Genomic DNA, 14,233 nt, shown 5'->3' on the forward strand with positions numbered 1-14,233 from the left:
CATCATCCAACATTGTTTAAAATACTAACACATTCCCCTTGACAGAATCGCTTCATATTTAGTCGTTATGGTGCTTTCAACATAACCATTTGTTCTCCGCGATCCTGTTTTCTCCCGGAGTGAGCCGGGGAGGGTTATGTGATTTGGTTGTGGGCGGGTCCTGAGCCCAGGACCGTGGATTGTTACCAATAAAGACGTGTGAATGGCCAATCAGAATCGAGAAATTTGCATGCCGTTGTATAAAGGCCTCTAGGCTCTGGGCAGATCTTATGTGGGGGGGGGGGGGGGCACAGTATAGCACAGTAATGGTACCTGCTCTGTCCGAGGACGAGGGCAAACACGGTGGAGGCGAGGGTCCCCAGCAGACTGTTGACGGCCCACCAGGGGTTCTGGAGGAGCAGGCCGGCTGTGATGAGCAGCCCGCTGAGGGGGTTGTTGGCGAACATGACCTGGGCCACCCCTCGGAGCACCCAGTCCACCAGCTGGAGACCCACACACCGTCCTGGGACAGAGACAGGGGAGCCAGGCGTTTGATAGTACAGTCTACCATGCCATTCACGGTTTCTTAATGAAGATGTGTAATGCACGCATTCGATGGGGTTTAGCTACAACTGTAGGATCAATCTAATCTTTATTGATCTCCTTTGGGCATCATAGCAGCATGGGGTACAGGTATGGGCAGGGTAATAACAGAAAGACATAAATATAGGCAATACAATTTGATCTGAATATAAAAATATGAGGACATTTTTTGGAATAATAAATAAATCAATAATAATAATAATAATAATAATAATAATAATAATAATAATAATAATAATAATAATAATAATAATAATGTAAACAATATAATTAACAATATAAAAATATGAGTGTAAACAGTGTAAACAAAGGTGCAGATGAGGGTCTGTATGAGTCGGTTATGAACTTCAACCTTCACCCCCTTGGCATGTAATTAGATCTGAGTTATTTTAAGTTATATATTAATATTATCAGCTGCGAGGTAGCTACAGTAGGGGATGGACTGAGTTACACTGCAGCTTTAGGGACACTTACTTTTCATCCATTCTCCATATAATCGCATGTCCCCAGTGAGAAGGGAGATGGCTCTGGAGAGCCTGGAGCTCTCCTCATTCAGGGGCAGGCAGCAGAGTCTGGAGGCAGCCCGGGGCTCCTCATTCAGGGGCAGGCAGCAGAGTCTGGAGGCAGCCCGGGGCTCCTCATTCAGGGGCAGGCAGCAGAGTCTGGAGCCAGCCCGGGGCTCCTCATTCAGGGGCAGGCAGCAGAGTCTGGAGACAGCCCGGGGCTCCTCATTCAGGGGCAGGCAGCAGAGTCTGGAGCCAGCCCGGGGCTCCTCATTCAGGGGCAGGCAGCAGAGTCTGGAGCCAGCCCGGGGCTCCTCATTCAGGGGCAGGCAGCTGTGGTTCTCGGTCGGTGTCATTAGGGGTGTTAGTTCGTTGTGAAGGCCAGCTCTTGGTTAAAACACAGTGCATAGGATGTAAGTCGTATAACATCGGAGCTCTATATCTTAGATCGATTACGGTATCTCTGCTGTCAGGTGAAAACCTTTGAATCTCCAATTCTAGTCATTTTAATGTGTTGACTCAAAGTGAAAGATTGTTCATTGTATTGAGATCAAGTGTCACTAAGGACTAAGGACATTGAAACCCATTCAAAAGCAGATATACAGTATAACAGTACAAAATATACATGGGTGTCAATCCGAAGATAAAGTTATTCTTAATTCCTGGAAAGTTTATCCTGCAAGGTTTTCACCCGGCAGCACCAATGACATAAAAAAATGACACTATACTGTACTACATCAACTGGTTAAAAAGAATAACAATATTTCACTGAATAAAATCAATATCTGAAATGAAAGAAAAAAGAAAAGAAAACGACTAACCTTCGTACTGTCTTCTACTAGTATGCACTTTGCTACTAAGGAATCTATCTTGCCTATACTACTATGTAAATATGTCTTTACTACTATGCACTCAAGACTGCAGCACTCAAGTTCAACACTGTTTAAAGAACAATATCACTTGCCCTTAGCTGCCAGAGTTCTACCCTTCCTGCTGACTTGTTGTACAGAACTTGCAAGTGGCTTTGGATGTAAATGTAATATACAGGAAAGGTAAAGGCCAGCTGGTTTGTTCACTGCATGGACATATCCTGTGCAAGTATTGTTTCACATCCCCCCTACCCTTGTTTACAGTAACCAAATAAACATGATCGTTTACTCTCTACACCAACAGTTTCTGATAAACCAAGACCGATAAAGACATGATTTGGTCACTACAATACAGGAATTTCTTGCTGTATGATGGTGTTTTTAATCAGCCCTACCTGTAGAGGCTACAATGTGATCCGTGCATGAAAGTGTCCAGAGGTCCATGAGCCGTGTGTTTCCTGTAAGTCCACAGACCAGAGCCTGACCCTGTTGTCAAGCCCTCCCTCCCCTGCTGGTCACAAATAACAGACCACTTATTAGCACCTCCCTTCAAACCACATGTACCTAACACACACACACACACACACACACACACACACACACACACACACACACACACACACACACACACACACACACACACACACACACACACACACACACACACACACACACACACACACACACACACACACACACACACACACACACACACACACACACACACACACACACTGTGGTGTCCTGTCATTTTCAATATCCCCTAACACTATATGAAACCTAGAGGTCATTAGCATAACCCCTCCCCTAACACTATATGAAACCTAGAGGTCATTAGCATAACCCCTCCTCTAACACTATATGAAACCTAGAGCTCATTAACATAACCCCTCCCCTAACACTATATGAAACCTAGAGGGCATTAGCATAACCCCTCCTCTAACACTATATGAAACCTAGAGTGCATGACTGTGGTTCTCCCAGAGTTGATAGTAGCTCAAAAGTGTAGCATAGCAAAGCTAATTCTAAACGTTTCATGTACGTATGTGAATGGAAAATGCTAAAACAATTAGCGCCATGCTCTAAAATGAAAACACTGATTTTGGCGGTTTGCTAGTTAGTCAAGCTTTCTACATTTACATTTACATTTACATTTAGTCATTTAGCTGACGCTTTTATCCAAAGCGACTTACAAGTTCTGTACGACAAGCCATCAGGAAGGGCACAACTCTATCAGCTGAGCAACAATGTTCATCAAAGTGTTGAGTGCTACAGTGTAGGTTAGTTTATTAGGACAAGTGCATGACAATACGGTTAGTTAGGGTTAGATTTTTTTATTGTTTTTTTTTTTTTTTTTTTTTAATTCAGATAATGGTTGAAGAAGTGCGTCTTTAGTCGACGGCGAAAGATTGGACGTGATTCGGCTGTCCTAACTGGGGTGGGTAGTTCATTCCACCATTGTGGGGCAAGGACTGAGAATAGGCGACTTCTCTTTGATGACCCTCCCGGAGCTTGGATAGGAGTAGGTCTGAGGCGGCCAGAAGATGCAGAGCGTAGGGGTCTTGAGGGTGTGTAGTTAGAGACCATTGACCGGAGGTAGGCGGGAGCGGTTCCCTTTGCCGCACGGTATGCTAGGTCGAGGGCCTTGAAGCGGATTCGTGCAGCAATGGGGAGCCAGTGCAGGTCCCTAAGAAGTGGGGTGACATGGGCCGACTTCGGTAGGTTTGAGATCAGGCGGGCCGCTGCGTTCTGAATGAGTTGAAGAGGCTTAGTGGCAGTGGCCGGGAGGCCAGCGAGCAGTGCATTGCAGTAGTCGAGGCGGGAGATGACTGTTGATTGGACGAGGAGTTGGGTGGCTTCTTTTGTCAGGAAGGGGCGTATCCTTCTGACGTTGCTCAGGAGGAATCGGCAGGTTCTGGTCGTCGCTGCGATGTGAGCAGAGAAGTTCAACTGGTCGTCGAGGACAACACCAAGGTTCTTGGCGGTCGGGGACGCAGTCACAGCTGTATTCTCGACTGTGATTGAAAGGTCGGTTAGGGGGGAGGATTTGGCCGGCAGGTGGAGCAATTCTGTTTTGCTTAGGTTCAGTTTGAGGTGGTTGGACGTCATCCAGGCTGAGATGTCGGACAGACAGGCCGAGATCCGCTCAGAGACTATGGGGTTGTGGTATAAAAAAGTTTGAGAACCCCTGCACTACACTAACCAACATTAGTGTAGTGCAGGGGTTCTCAAACTTTTTTATACCACAACCCCATTTTATTTAGGATTCTTTTTGGTTACCCCACACTTAATGCATCGCGTAATTTCAACGTGGAATTAAGGAATATCAAAATAAAAGCACACGTTGTTGAACTTGATCATGCATGTTTATTAGAACATTTGATTACAGTACTATGTTATCAATACACATTTATAAAACAAGGCATATTTAGCCAAAATATGTTGCCAGAACATTAAACCTTTATTTTTTTTACCAATGCACGACCCCACTGTCACCTACCCACAACCCCACTTTGGGTCACGGCCCGTAGTTTGAGAACTGCTGGTGTAGCGTTATATTGTGTCTCAGTCCCACCATGACGCCAACTCTCGTCTTTTCACTGTATCTGACGAAGACAGGTTTCCGGTCCTCACTGTATAGAAAGGTCATTCCAAAGGAAACGTAGAGGAAGTAATCCAGCCACTCTGTGCCTTTACCACAATGTATTTAACCCTTTCACTACCACACTACAGAAAGGGTTAACCCTTTCACTACCACACTACAGAAGGGGTTAACCTTCCGTAGTGTGGTTGTGAAAGGGTTAACCCTTTGTCATGTGGCAGTGAAAAGGGTTAACCTTCTGTATTGTCGCAGTGAAAGGGTTTACCCTTTGGTAGTGTGGTAGTGAAAGGGTTAAGGTATAAAGTAACCATTGTTTACTGCAATCCTCTCTCCTCCCCCCCCACCTGATCCTGTTGGGTCCACATGCCTTTCTTTTCCTCCCCAGCAGCTAATCAGGGATCATACTGTAACAGGAAATGGTTCTAAATCACCTCTGGTTTCACACTGGAGAGCCGGAGAGGCTTCCCTGATTTAACCCTTTCACTACCACACTACAGAAAGTTAACCCTTTCACTATCACACTACAGAAGGTTAACCCTGTGGTAGTGAAAGGTTAACCTTCTGTAGTGTGGTAGTGAAAGGGTTAAATGTGGTCCATTTTCATGTTATGAATTGATTGGATATGTATTGGCTATAATTGGTTATGTTAATTATATGCATGCATTTTATGTAGGTGTAAAACTATTTAGCATTAGTGTTATCAGACACAGTATATATATATAATGAGGCGACAGATCACTGTACCTTTGAATGAGGAAATCTGTAACACTAAAGATGGTTGGTAACAACAAAACTACTTGCTATAAAATAAACATTTTCATATATAATGTGATCTTACGTTTGGTAAAATGAGAATTTACTGCATCTCAAGGTGAAATGTGAGTTTTAAAGATTTTTTCAGTTTTTTAAATGAATCACAATCTCTGCCGGGAAGGCTTGGAATGACAAGTGGTTGCCGTGGTAACTAAGGACTAAGGACCAGAAACCACTGGTCTAAGTGGAAGAAAAATGCCACTTACATTTTTCAATCACAAAATTGTGCTTTAGTAAGTAAAGTAAGGCTTTATTTTTATAGCACCCTTCCCAGCACGAATGCACAGAGTTCTTCACCTGTTTAAAAAGAAAAAAAGAACAAGACAATTCATAAAAAAATAAAAACACATCCAAGGTAAAAACAGTGCTTCACCAGTTTAAAAAACAAAGAACAGGTCAATTCATAAAAAACATAAGTAAGTATAAAAACAGGCATGGACAAAACAGAAGAATCAAAATCACGTGTGTACATGGCCAAACGCCAACCTGAACAGGTGGGTTTTTAGTTGACCCTTGAATGAATCCACAGAGTGGGAGGCTCTCAAGACCTGGGGGAGCTGGCGGCTAGGTGGCGCAGTGGGCAAGGCGCTCGCCACCAACGCAGGAGATGCTGGGTTCGAGCCCAGCTCTCGGCGTTGCTACCAGCTTGGCTGGTCGTTCATACTAATACAATTGGCAGTATTAGGGGGTGGGAAGCTGGTGGGTGGGGATCGGACGTTGTGGACAGCGACTCCTACAGGTCGGTTGGTGCGCCTGCGCAGTAGAATCAGGAAGTATCGTGGGCAGCGTGAGCCTCCCACGCAGACCCTCGCTGCTGAGAGATTGCGCTGTGCAGGTGAAAAGATGCGACGGCTGCTTCCTCGAGTACCGGAGGGGACACGTGATGCAAGGCTTCGTCCACATTGCAGCCGGCTTGTGGGAGGCATGGCCTAACAACGTTCGAGACAGGGGAGGGTAGAATTGGACAATGCAAAATTGGGGACGGGCGAAAAATAGAAAAAAAGGGGGAGAAAAAGTAGATTAAAAAAAAGATCTGGGGGAGCTCATTCCAGAGCCTAGGGGCCACAGAGGGGGAGGCTCTCAAGATCTGGGGGAGCCCATTCCAGAGCCTAGGGGCCACTACTTCAAAAGCTTGGTCCCCCTTAGGCCCATGTTAGACTAGTGTTTTTGTGGTCGTTTTTTGAATACGTTTGAATACGTTTCATGTCCCTTTTACACAGAAATGCGTTTTTTGGCGTTTTTTGGCGGATACGTTGAAAACGCTAAATTGTGTTTTCCGTTTTTGAGCAGCGCCAAAACTCGCCGACAACAGTCGTGTAGCCTTCACGGAGCCGTTGTTGCGAAAACGCCCATGCGCAGTAGATACCATCTGCGTGCCCTTCCGGTGACAACAGAGTGTGTGTGTGTGGGTGTGTGTGTGTGTGTTTGGGACAGAGCTCCGTGTCCCAAATAGCTGCAGCTACCATGTGTTGTCAAGTTATTGTTATAAGGACCCCAGTCCAAGCTACAACAGTCTGCATTCCCTTAACAATTGTTTGTATTGAGCCGTATTGTATTGTACCCATTATGCAATATGTTAAATAAAGTTTACATCCATTCTGCTAGCATTACCGATTGGTTGAGCACTGCCACTGGCTAACATGAGCTAGCGTTAGCTATCAGACCCTGTTAGCTCAAAGCTCCTCTTTCAACTTAACAAGCATTAAACAAAATGGCCCAGTCATCTATTCACCTTTGTTTAATACACACAGCGTTGTCTCTAATGTTATCTAACTACTGATAGCTCCCGATATCATCAGTTTGGTGCTGGCTAACTAGCGTGAGCTAACGTTAGCTTCTAGCCACAATGCTATACTGTTACAATGGCATATTCCATTGACGTTAGCATGCAGCTAACAATGTAGCTACCGATCTTTTTTTAGACTAAACTATCCGCTCTTGGTGGTCACTTGTGTTGATGTTAGTTTTGTTTCATCAACAAATGACAGGCAGAACACACAGTGAATGTATCCGTTTTGTTTATTGCACTTTTATTAGACTTTGCTGAAAAAGAATTGCTGCATTGGGTAAATAGGCAAAAGATGGTGGCGCCCATAGGCGCCCGCCTTGTTGACATTTTCTTTGCAGGAAGTGTATTGGCACATTCAAGTTCTGATTGGTTGAAATTGCCTTCATGTTCGCCACCTACTGCCACCTACTGCTTTGGCAGTGTACTACATCACTGTTCTCAGGTGACAAAAACGAAAGTGTGACTCGCCTCTGCTACGTTGCGGCGAAACTCATCTGACAATGAAACGAAAACGAAACTAAGGTGTAACCGGCGCCTTAGTCTTTAGCCTGGTTCGGGGCACCACCAGGAGGCCCTGATCAGAAGACCTCAAGATTCAAGATTCAAGATTCAAGAGTTTTAATTGTCACGGCATACAGGTATACAATGAAATGCGGCTGGTCTTGCCCGCGACGATGTGCAATACAGTGGTACAACATATAATAGAATCCAATAAAGTACAGTGGTACAACATATTAATAGAATCCAATAAAACAGTGCAATAAACAGGTACATGGTGTGCCATCTCGGTATCTGTACATTAGTATTTACAGAGCATATAGGACATGCTAGTTAGCTTTAGTAGTGCAATACACTGTTCCTGATGTTATACTATTTTAAGTGGCCTTTCCTCTGGCCATAAGTGTGCGTGTGTGCGGCATGAGTGTTAAAGTGGCTGCTAGTGTGTGAGCGTGCTCAGCGTGCGTGTCGTGTATGTACTTGTGTGTGGATAGTTCAGTTTCTGTGTCTCTCAATGTTCATTGTTCAAGGCTCTGATGGCCTGGGGGAAGAAGCTTAGCCTAAGCCTCTCCGTCTTAGTCTCTAGAATTCGCAGGCGTCTGCCTGACCTCAGCAGCTGGAACAGGCTGTTATTGGGGTGGTGGGGGTCTTTCATTATCCTGCAGGCTCTGGATTTGCACCTCTTGTTGTATAGAGCCTGCAGGGGAGGTAGCGCAATACCCGTGGTACGCTCGGCTGAGCGCACCACACTCTGTAGGGCCTTCTTGTCCTGTGCCGTGCTGTTCCCATACCAGGCAGTGATGTTTCCGGTCAAGATGCTCTCTACAGCTCCTGAGTAGAAGGACTGAAGTATCTTCCCCGATACTCTGAACTTCCTTAACTGTCTCAGGTGGTAGAGGCGCTGCTTCGCTTTCTTTACTACTGTGCCTATGTGTGTTGACCATGTCAGGTCCTCTGAGATGTGGACCCCCAGGTACTTGAAGCTGCTCACCCTGTCCACGGTAGCCCCGTTAATCCTCAGTGGTGTGTGTGTCTCCCGCTGTCCTCTCCTATAATCCACGATCAGCTCCTTGGTTTTACCAATGTTCAGGAGCAGGCTGTTGTCCTGGCACCAACGTTCCAGTACCTCAACCTCCTCCCGGTAGGCCTTCTCGTCGTTGTCCGAGATCAGCCCCACCACCACCGTGTCGTCGGCGAACTTCACAATGGAGTTGGAGCTGAACTTGGCCACACAGTCGTGTGTGTAGAGTGAGTACAGCAGGGGGCTTAGAACACAGCCCTGGGGGGACCCGATGCTCAGGGTGATGGTGTTGGAGGTCTGACCCCCCACCCTGACCGCCTGGGGTCTTTCACTCAGAAAGTCCAGTACCCAGGCGCTCAGGGCGGAGCTCAGGCCTAGCTCGATCAGCTTGTCCACCAGTCTGGTGGGGACTATGGTGTTGAACGCTGAGCTGTAGTCAATGAACAACAGTCTCACATAGCCCCCCTTCTGACGGTCAAGGTGGGAGAGAGTGCTGTGCAGTACCTGGGAGACCGCGTCATCAGTGGACCTGTTTGTCCTGTATGCAAATTGCATAGGGTCCATATCACTGGGGAGAGAGGCACAAATGTGGTCCTTGACCAGCCTCTCGAAACATTTCATGACCACAGAGGTGAGTGCCACCGGTCTGTAATCATTTGGACATGTTGGGGGACCGGCTGGAGCTATAGGGGTGTATGAGGTCCGAGATATACGTGGGGGCCCGTCCGTGAACTACTCTATAAGTAAAAACCAGGACCGTGAAACTAATCCTGAATTGGACAGGAAGCCAGTGCAGGGAGGCCAGGACTGGTGTAATATGGGCGGACCTCCTGGACCCGGTAAGTATAGCCCAGCTTTCTGACCAGATTAACCATTATGTGTTGTCAATCATTTACCAGTGACTTCAAATATGAAAAAAGAAAAAGAATGGACGCGAATGACTCCCTGTTCAGAGAGATAGGGGTCAGTTCTCAGAGATAGGGGTCAGTTCTCAGCAGTTCTCAGAGATAGGGGTCAGTTCACAGAGATAGGGGTCAGTTCTCAGAGATAAGGGTCAGTTCTCGTTGGTCCCAGACTCCCAGTGAACCCAGGATGTGCATCTTCAAGTGTGTTAGGAATGAGAGAAAAAAATGTAAATGAGAGGAAAATAATAGTTTTCTGCATTTTCCTTCTCCACTTCCTTTCCTTTGATTCACATTTTGTATCAGGCTGATTTTCATTGAGATAAATATATTATAAGCATTGAGTGAGTGAGTGAGTGAGTGAGTGAGTGAGGGAATGAGTGCACTGGGTACTCTGGGAGCCGTAACTAATTACCAATACAGTTCAGCTGGTGTTCCCAGATGGCATGAAGAGTGTGGAACCAGGAAGTGGAATAAATGCTGGATAAATGGTTCACGATGGAGTTACTCTCCGCCATTTACCACGAGACAGGAAGCTACTCATCGTGAACACACTCACAAACTTATTAACAACCAACCTATAATAACTTGAACTACTATCAGATCGACCACTAGTGCCAGGTCACTGCTCAGGTCTCCCAAGGCTGTGGTCTTGTTCACAGATTTCAATAAGCTAACTCTACTTAGTTGTTTCTCTGTCTTCTCTGAAGACTAGACCATTTAATGTTAGGGCTAGAGCTTGGATTGTACCCCTAGAGCCTAGACTGCTCTAGTGTCATCAGCGGATACCAGCAGATCCCTAACACTCATCAATCACAGTTATGCACACTAAAATGGTGGTGCATTTCATCTGACCTGCTGCCCTATACATTCATGCTACTATACACTCATGCTACTGTTGTTTCATCTGACTTGCTGCTCTATTATGTTCACGCTACTATGACTCATGCTACTATTTCACCTGACCTGCTGCTCTATAATTCATATTATAGCTACTATGACTCATGCTACTATTTCACCTGGCTTGCTGCTCTATACATTCATATTATAGCTACTATGACTGTTACGTGTGGGGGTTTGTCTGTACCCTGATCAGGTGTTCCCAGTGTGTGATGTCTAGTTGTAGTTCCCTGTTCTGGTCTTGTAGTCCTTATCGTTTTCCTCCCAGGTGGTGTACCCATTTGTAATCAACCCAGGTGTGTCTTGTCTTGTCATCCCCTCGTGTATAACTGTCCTGTTCTTCCCTGCGTGAGATGCTGATCCTGTTTGTACAGTTCTGTGTTTTGTTTGTCGTTATTTTATGTCACCTTTTCGTTACAAACCATGGTAAATATAAATTAAATATCTTTTGTTGGTTACTTTGGCTACTGTCTCCTTATTATGTTACATTGACAAAGACAACAAGCATTCCTTCAGTCCATGGTAACGTAATAATGACTCATGCTACTATTCCATCTGACCCGCTGCTCTATACATTCATACTATACTGTAACGCTCCAAGATCAACTCATGCCTGGGAGAGAGAATGTCCCAGGCAGGGAGCCACCAGCGGCCACCTGCAGACAATGCACTCAGCCCTGAACATGTTGGTTCAAATGAATAACGTCCTAATGTGGCAATTAGTGTCCTTATTACAAATGTTGTCTGTTTAGGGTTGTTCTGTGTTAGTATTCTTATTCTGTGTTTTGGTATTTAGCCTGTGTGTGTTCTTTGATGGTTGTATTGTATTTTGTATTGTATCAGTTCTAGTGTGTCTTCCCCCAGCTGTTGATCGTTGGTAATCATTGTTAATTAGGTTGAGTATATTAGGTTGTCCTGTTCCCACTTCCTGTTGTGGCGTCATACCTCCGTGTTACCCGTTCGTTGTACCTTGCTGTCGTCTACCTTGCCCTGCTGTTGTATTTAGAGTCAGTAAGTGATTTAGTATTCTGTTTTTGTCATCTTTGTTTTCGTATCTCAGTCCGTGTTTATAGTTAGCGCCAGCGCCGCTGTGCCCTTTTGTTTTGTATGATATATATTTCTTGCCTTGAGTTCTATATTAAAGAACACCGTTGAGAAGAGTAACCACCGTCTCCTTTGTACTTCTAACCGCATATTGGGTCCTTCTTCATGCCGAATCGTAACATTATGACGCCACCATCACAAGACCCAGCGGGAAAGATAGTGGGAACGATGAAGGTTCTCTCCAAATTAATGGAGGGAGATCTGTAGAAATATTCCCCAGCTAAATGGGTATTTCTGTTTCAGACAATCCAGTCCGCAGCAGACCAGTATCCGGACCAGGAGGCAGAGATGAGGGTGATGGCTGACCAGGCTGCAGTCCTCATGGCGAGGTATCGCGTTCAACCCTCTGATCTGCCTCCTGTTCGTGTTTCTGCAGCTAGTCAGGTCCAACCGACTAGCATTCAACTCACTGTTAGCCTGGGTCCTCAGGCTGGCCGGGCTTCTAAAGCTAGCCTAACCCCTACAGCTAGCCTAGCTCCTACAGCTAGCTCAGGGCCCACGATCGGCCTAGCCCCCGCGGCTCGCAGGCCTCCGAGTTCTGGCAAGGCTCGGAGGGCGGGCGGGGGCTAGTGCCGCTGGCAGAGCCTCCACGGCTGATCCGGTCGTCGGTGCCGTCCTGGTTCCAATCGGCGTGGTCCTGGATGTCACCGCTCCTCCGGCTTCCACGTCCTGTCCAGCCTCTACGCCTGGTACGGCTACTACACTGGGTCCAGGCTCCTCATCCCCGGAGCCTACGCCACGCCTCGCCGCCGAGACCGATCCGGTCTCCACGCCCTGCCCGGCCTCTACGCCTGGTACGGCTACTACACTGGGTCCAGGCTCCTCATCCCCGGAGCCTACGCCACGCCTCGCCGTTGAGATCGGTCCGGTCTCCACGCCCTGCCCGGCCTCTACACCTGGTCCGGCTGCTGTGCTGGCTCCCGGCTCCCCGTCTGGTCCAGCTCTGCATCGTGGTCGGCGTCCTGGTCCTCGCCGTGGTCTTCGCCGTGGTCTTCGCCGTGGTCTTCGACGTGGTCTTCGACGTGGGCTGCGTTGGATCCTGCTCTGGGGGTCGTCGCCGCCGCACCGCCGCTCCAGTTCTCCAGATCCGGTCCCTAGTCCGGTGGCTGGAGGGTCTCCCGTCCGGGATCCTGCTCCGGGGTCCTTACCCTCGGTTCCTGGCTCCAGGCTCCCGGATCCTGTTTCTCTCTCCACCCCCCCTCTCCGGGCCCCTGTTTCTCTCCCCGCCTCCCCTCTCCGGGCCTCTGTTCCCTTCCCCACCCCCCCTCTCCGGGCCTCTGTTCCCATCCCCGCCCCTCCTCTCCGGGCCTCTGTTCCCGTCCCCGCCCCCCCTCTCCGGGCATCTGCGCCCGTTTTCCTCCCCCCTGGCTGCTATGCCCCTCCTGGGTTCTTTCCTCGGACTCCCGGCCCCAGTTCTCCGGGTCCTCGCCCTGGTTTTTTTCCGGGGTCCCGGCCTCCTGCGTCGCCCGTGCCCGGACGATGTTTTCGGGGGTCTGGTAGCCCCCCGTTCGGGGGGAGATACTGTAACGCTCCAAGATCAACTCATGCCTGGGAGAGAGAATGTCCCAGGCAGGGAGCCACCAGCGGCCACCTGCAGACAATGCACTCAGCCCTGAACATGTTGGTTCAAATGAATAACGTCCTAATGTGGCAATTAGTGTCCTTATTACAAATGTTGTCTGTTTAGGGTTGTTCTGTGTTAGTATTCTTATTCTGTGTTTTGGTATTTAGCCTGTGTGTGTTCTTTGATGGTTGTATTGTATTTTGTATTGTATCAGTTCTAGTGTGTCTTCCCCCAGCTGTTGATCGTTGGTAATCATTGTTAATTAGGTTGAGTATATTAGGTTGTCCTGTTCCCACTTCCTGTTGTGGCGTCATACCTCCGTGTTACCCGTTCGTTGTACCTTGCTGTCGTCTACCTTGCCCTGCTGTTGTATTTAGAGTCAGTAAGTGATTTAGTATTCTGTTTTTGTCATCTTTGTTTTCGTATCTCAGTCCGTGTTTATAGTTAGCGCCAGCGCCGCTGTGCCCTTTTGTTTTGTATGATATATATTTCTTGCCTTGAGTTCTATATTAAAGAACACCGTTGAGAAGAGTAACCACCGTCTCCTTTGTACTTCTAACCGCATATTGGGTCCTTCTTCATGCCGAATCGTAACACTATACTATGACTCATGCTACAGTACTATTCCATCTGACCCACTGCTCTATACATTCATACTATACTGTCTATGACTCATGTTATACTGCTAATGTTTGGTGTTTGCCTCCAACACTGCTGTGGTTCTGTTCCGAAGGCGACAGTGGAGGTTTGATACTGTATTGTCGTTTTTATTGTTTTATTGTGGATCCCCATTAGTCTACACACCAAAGTGAGACTACTCTTCCTGTTATGATTGTGTGTCCCTGCATGCTCCATAATGACATGCTTCCCCTAAGGAGCAGAATATAACCGTATTACCATCTTATTACAATACGTGGTATTACATTACAACACAAGTGTTTCCTGAATAAATGATTCAATTTGAGTTGATTGACTTGATCTGTTCGTAAGGCCTGCTGCTTATATGGTGAATTTATTGGATTGGTTGGTTGTTTTCTGTTGAAGTCAATGGTGTAGGATCTGTGCTCTTTGTTCTTTAAGATCAGC

The 14,233-nt window shown here is 47.0% G+C and overlaps 1 protein-coding gene across 1 annotated transcript in view; it reads right to left on the reverse strand.

The window, feature by feature from the left end:
• LOC311237195 (urea transporter 1-like) overlaps nt 1-1,441 on the reverse strand; it is a gene marked incomplete at both ends in the record, with an annotated part of 14,440 nt that extends 12,999 nt beyond the window's left edge. Inside the window, 2 exons of the mRNA XM_084325004.1 lie at nt 313-502; nt 1,057-1,441. Of these exons, the coding sequence (XP_084181130.1) occupies nt 313-502; nt 1,057-1,441 (575 nt within the window). The remainder of the gene's footprint in view (nt 1-312; nt 503-1,056) is intronic.
• Nucleotides 1,442-14,233: the final 12,792 nt, after the last annotated feature.

The sequence above is a fragment of the Notolepis coatsorum genome (assembly GCF_963971535.1).
Source record: "Notolepis coatsorum genome assembly, chromosome: 11".
NCBI classification, from domain to species: domain Eukaryota; kingdom Metazoa; phylum Chordata; class Actinopteri; order Aulopiformes; family Paralepididae; genus Notolepis; species Notolepis coatsorum.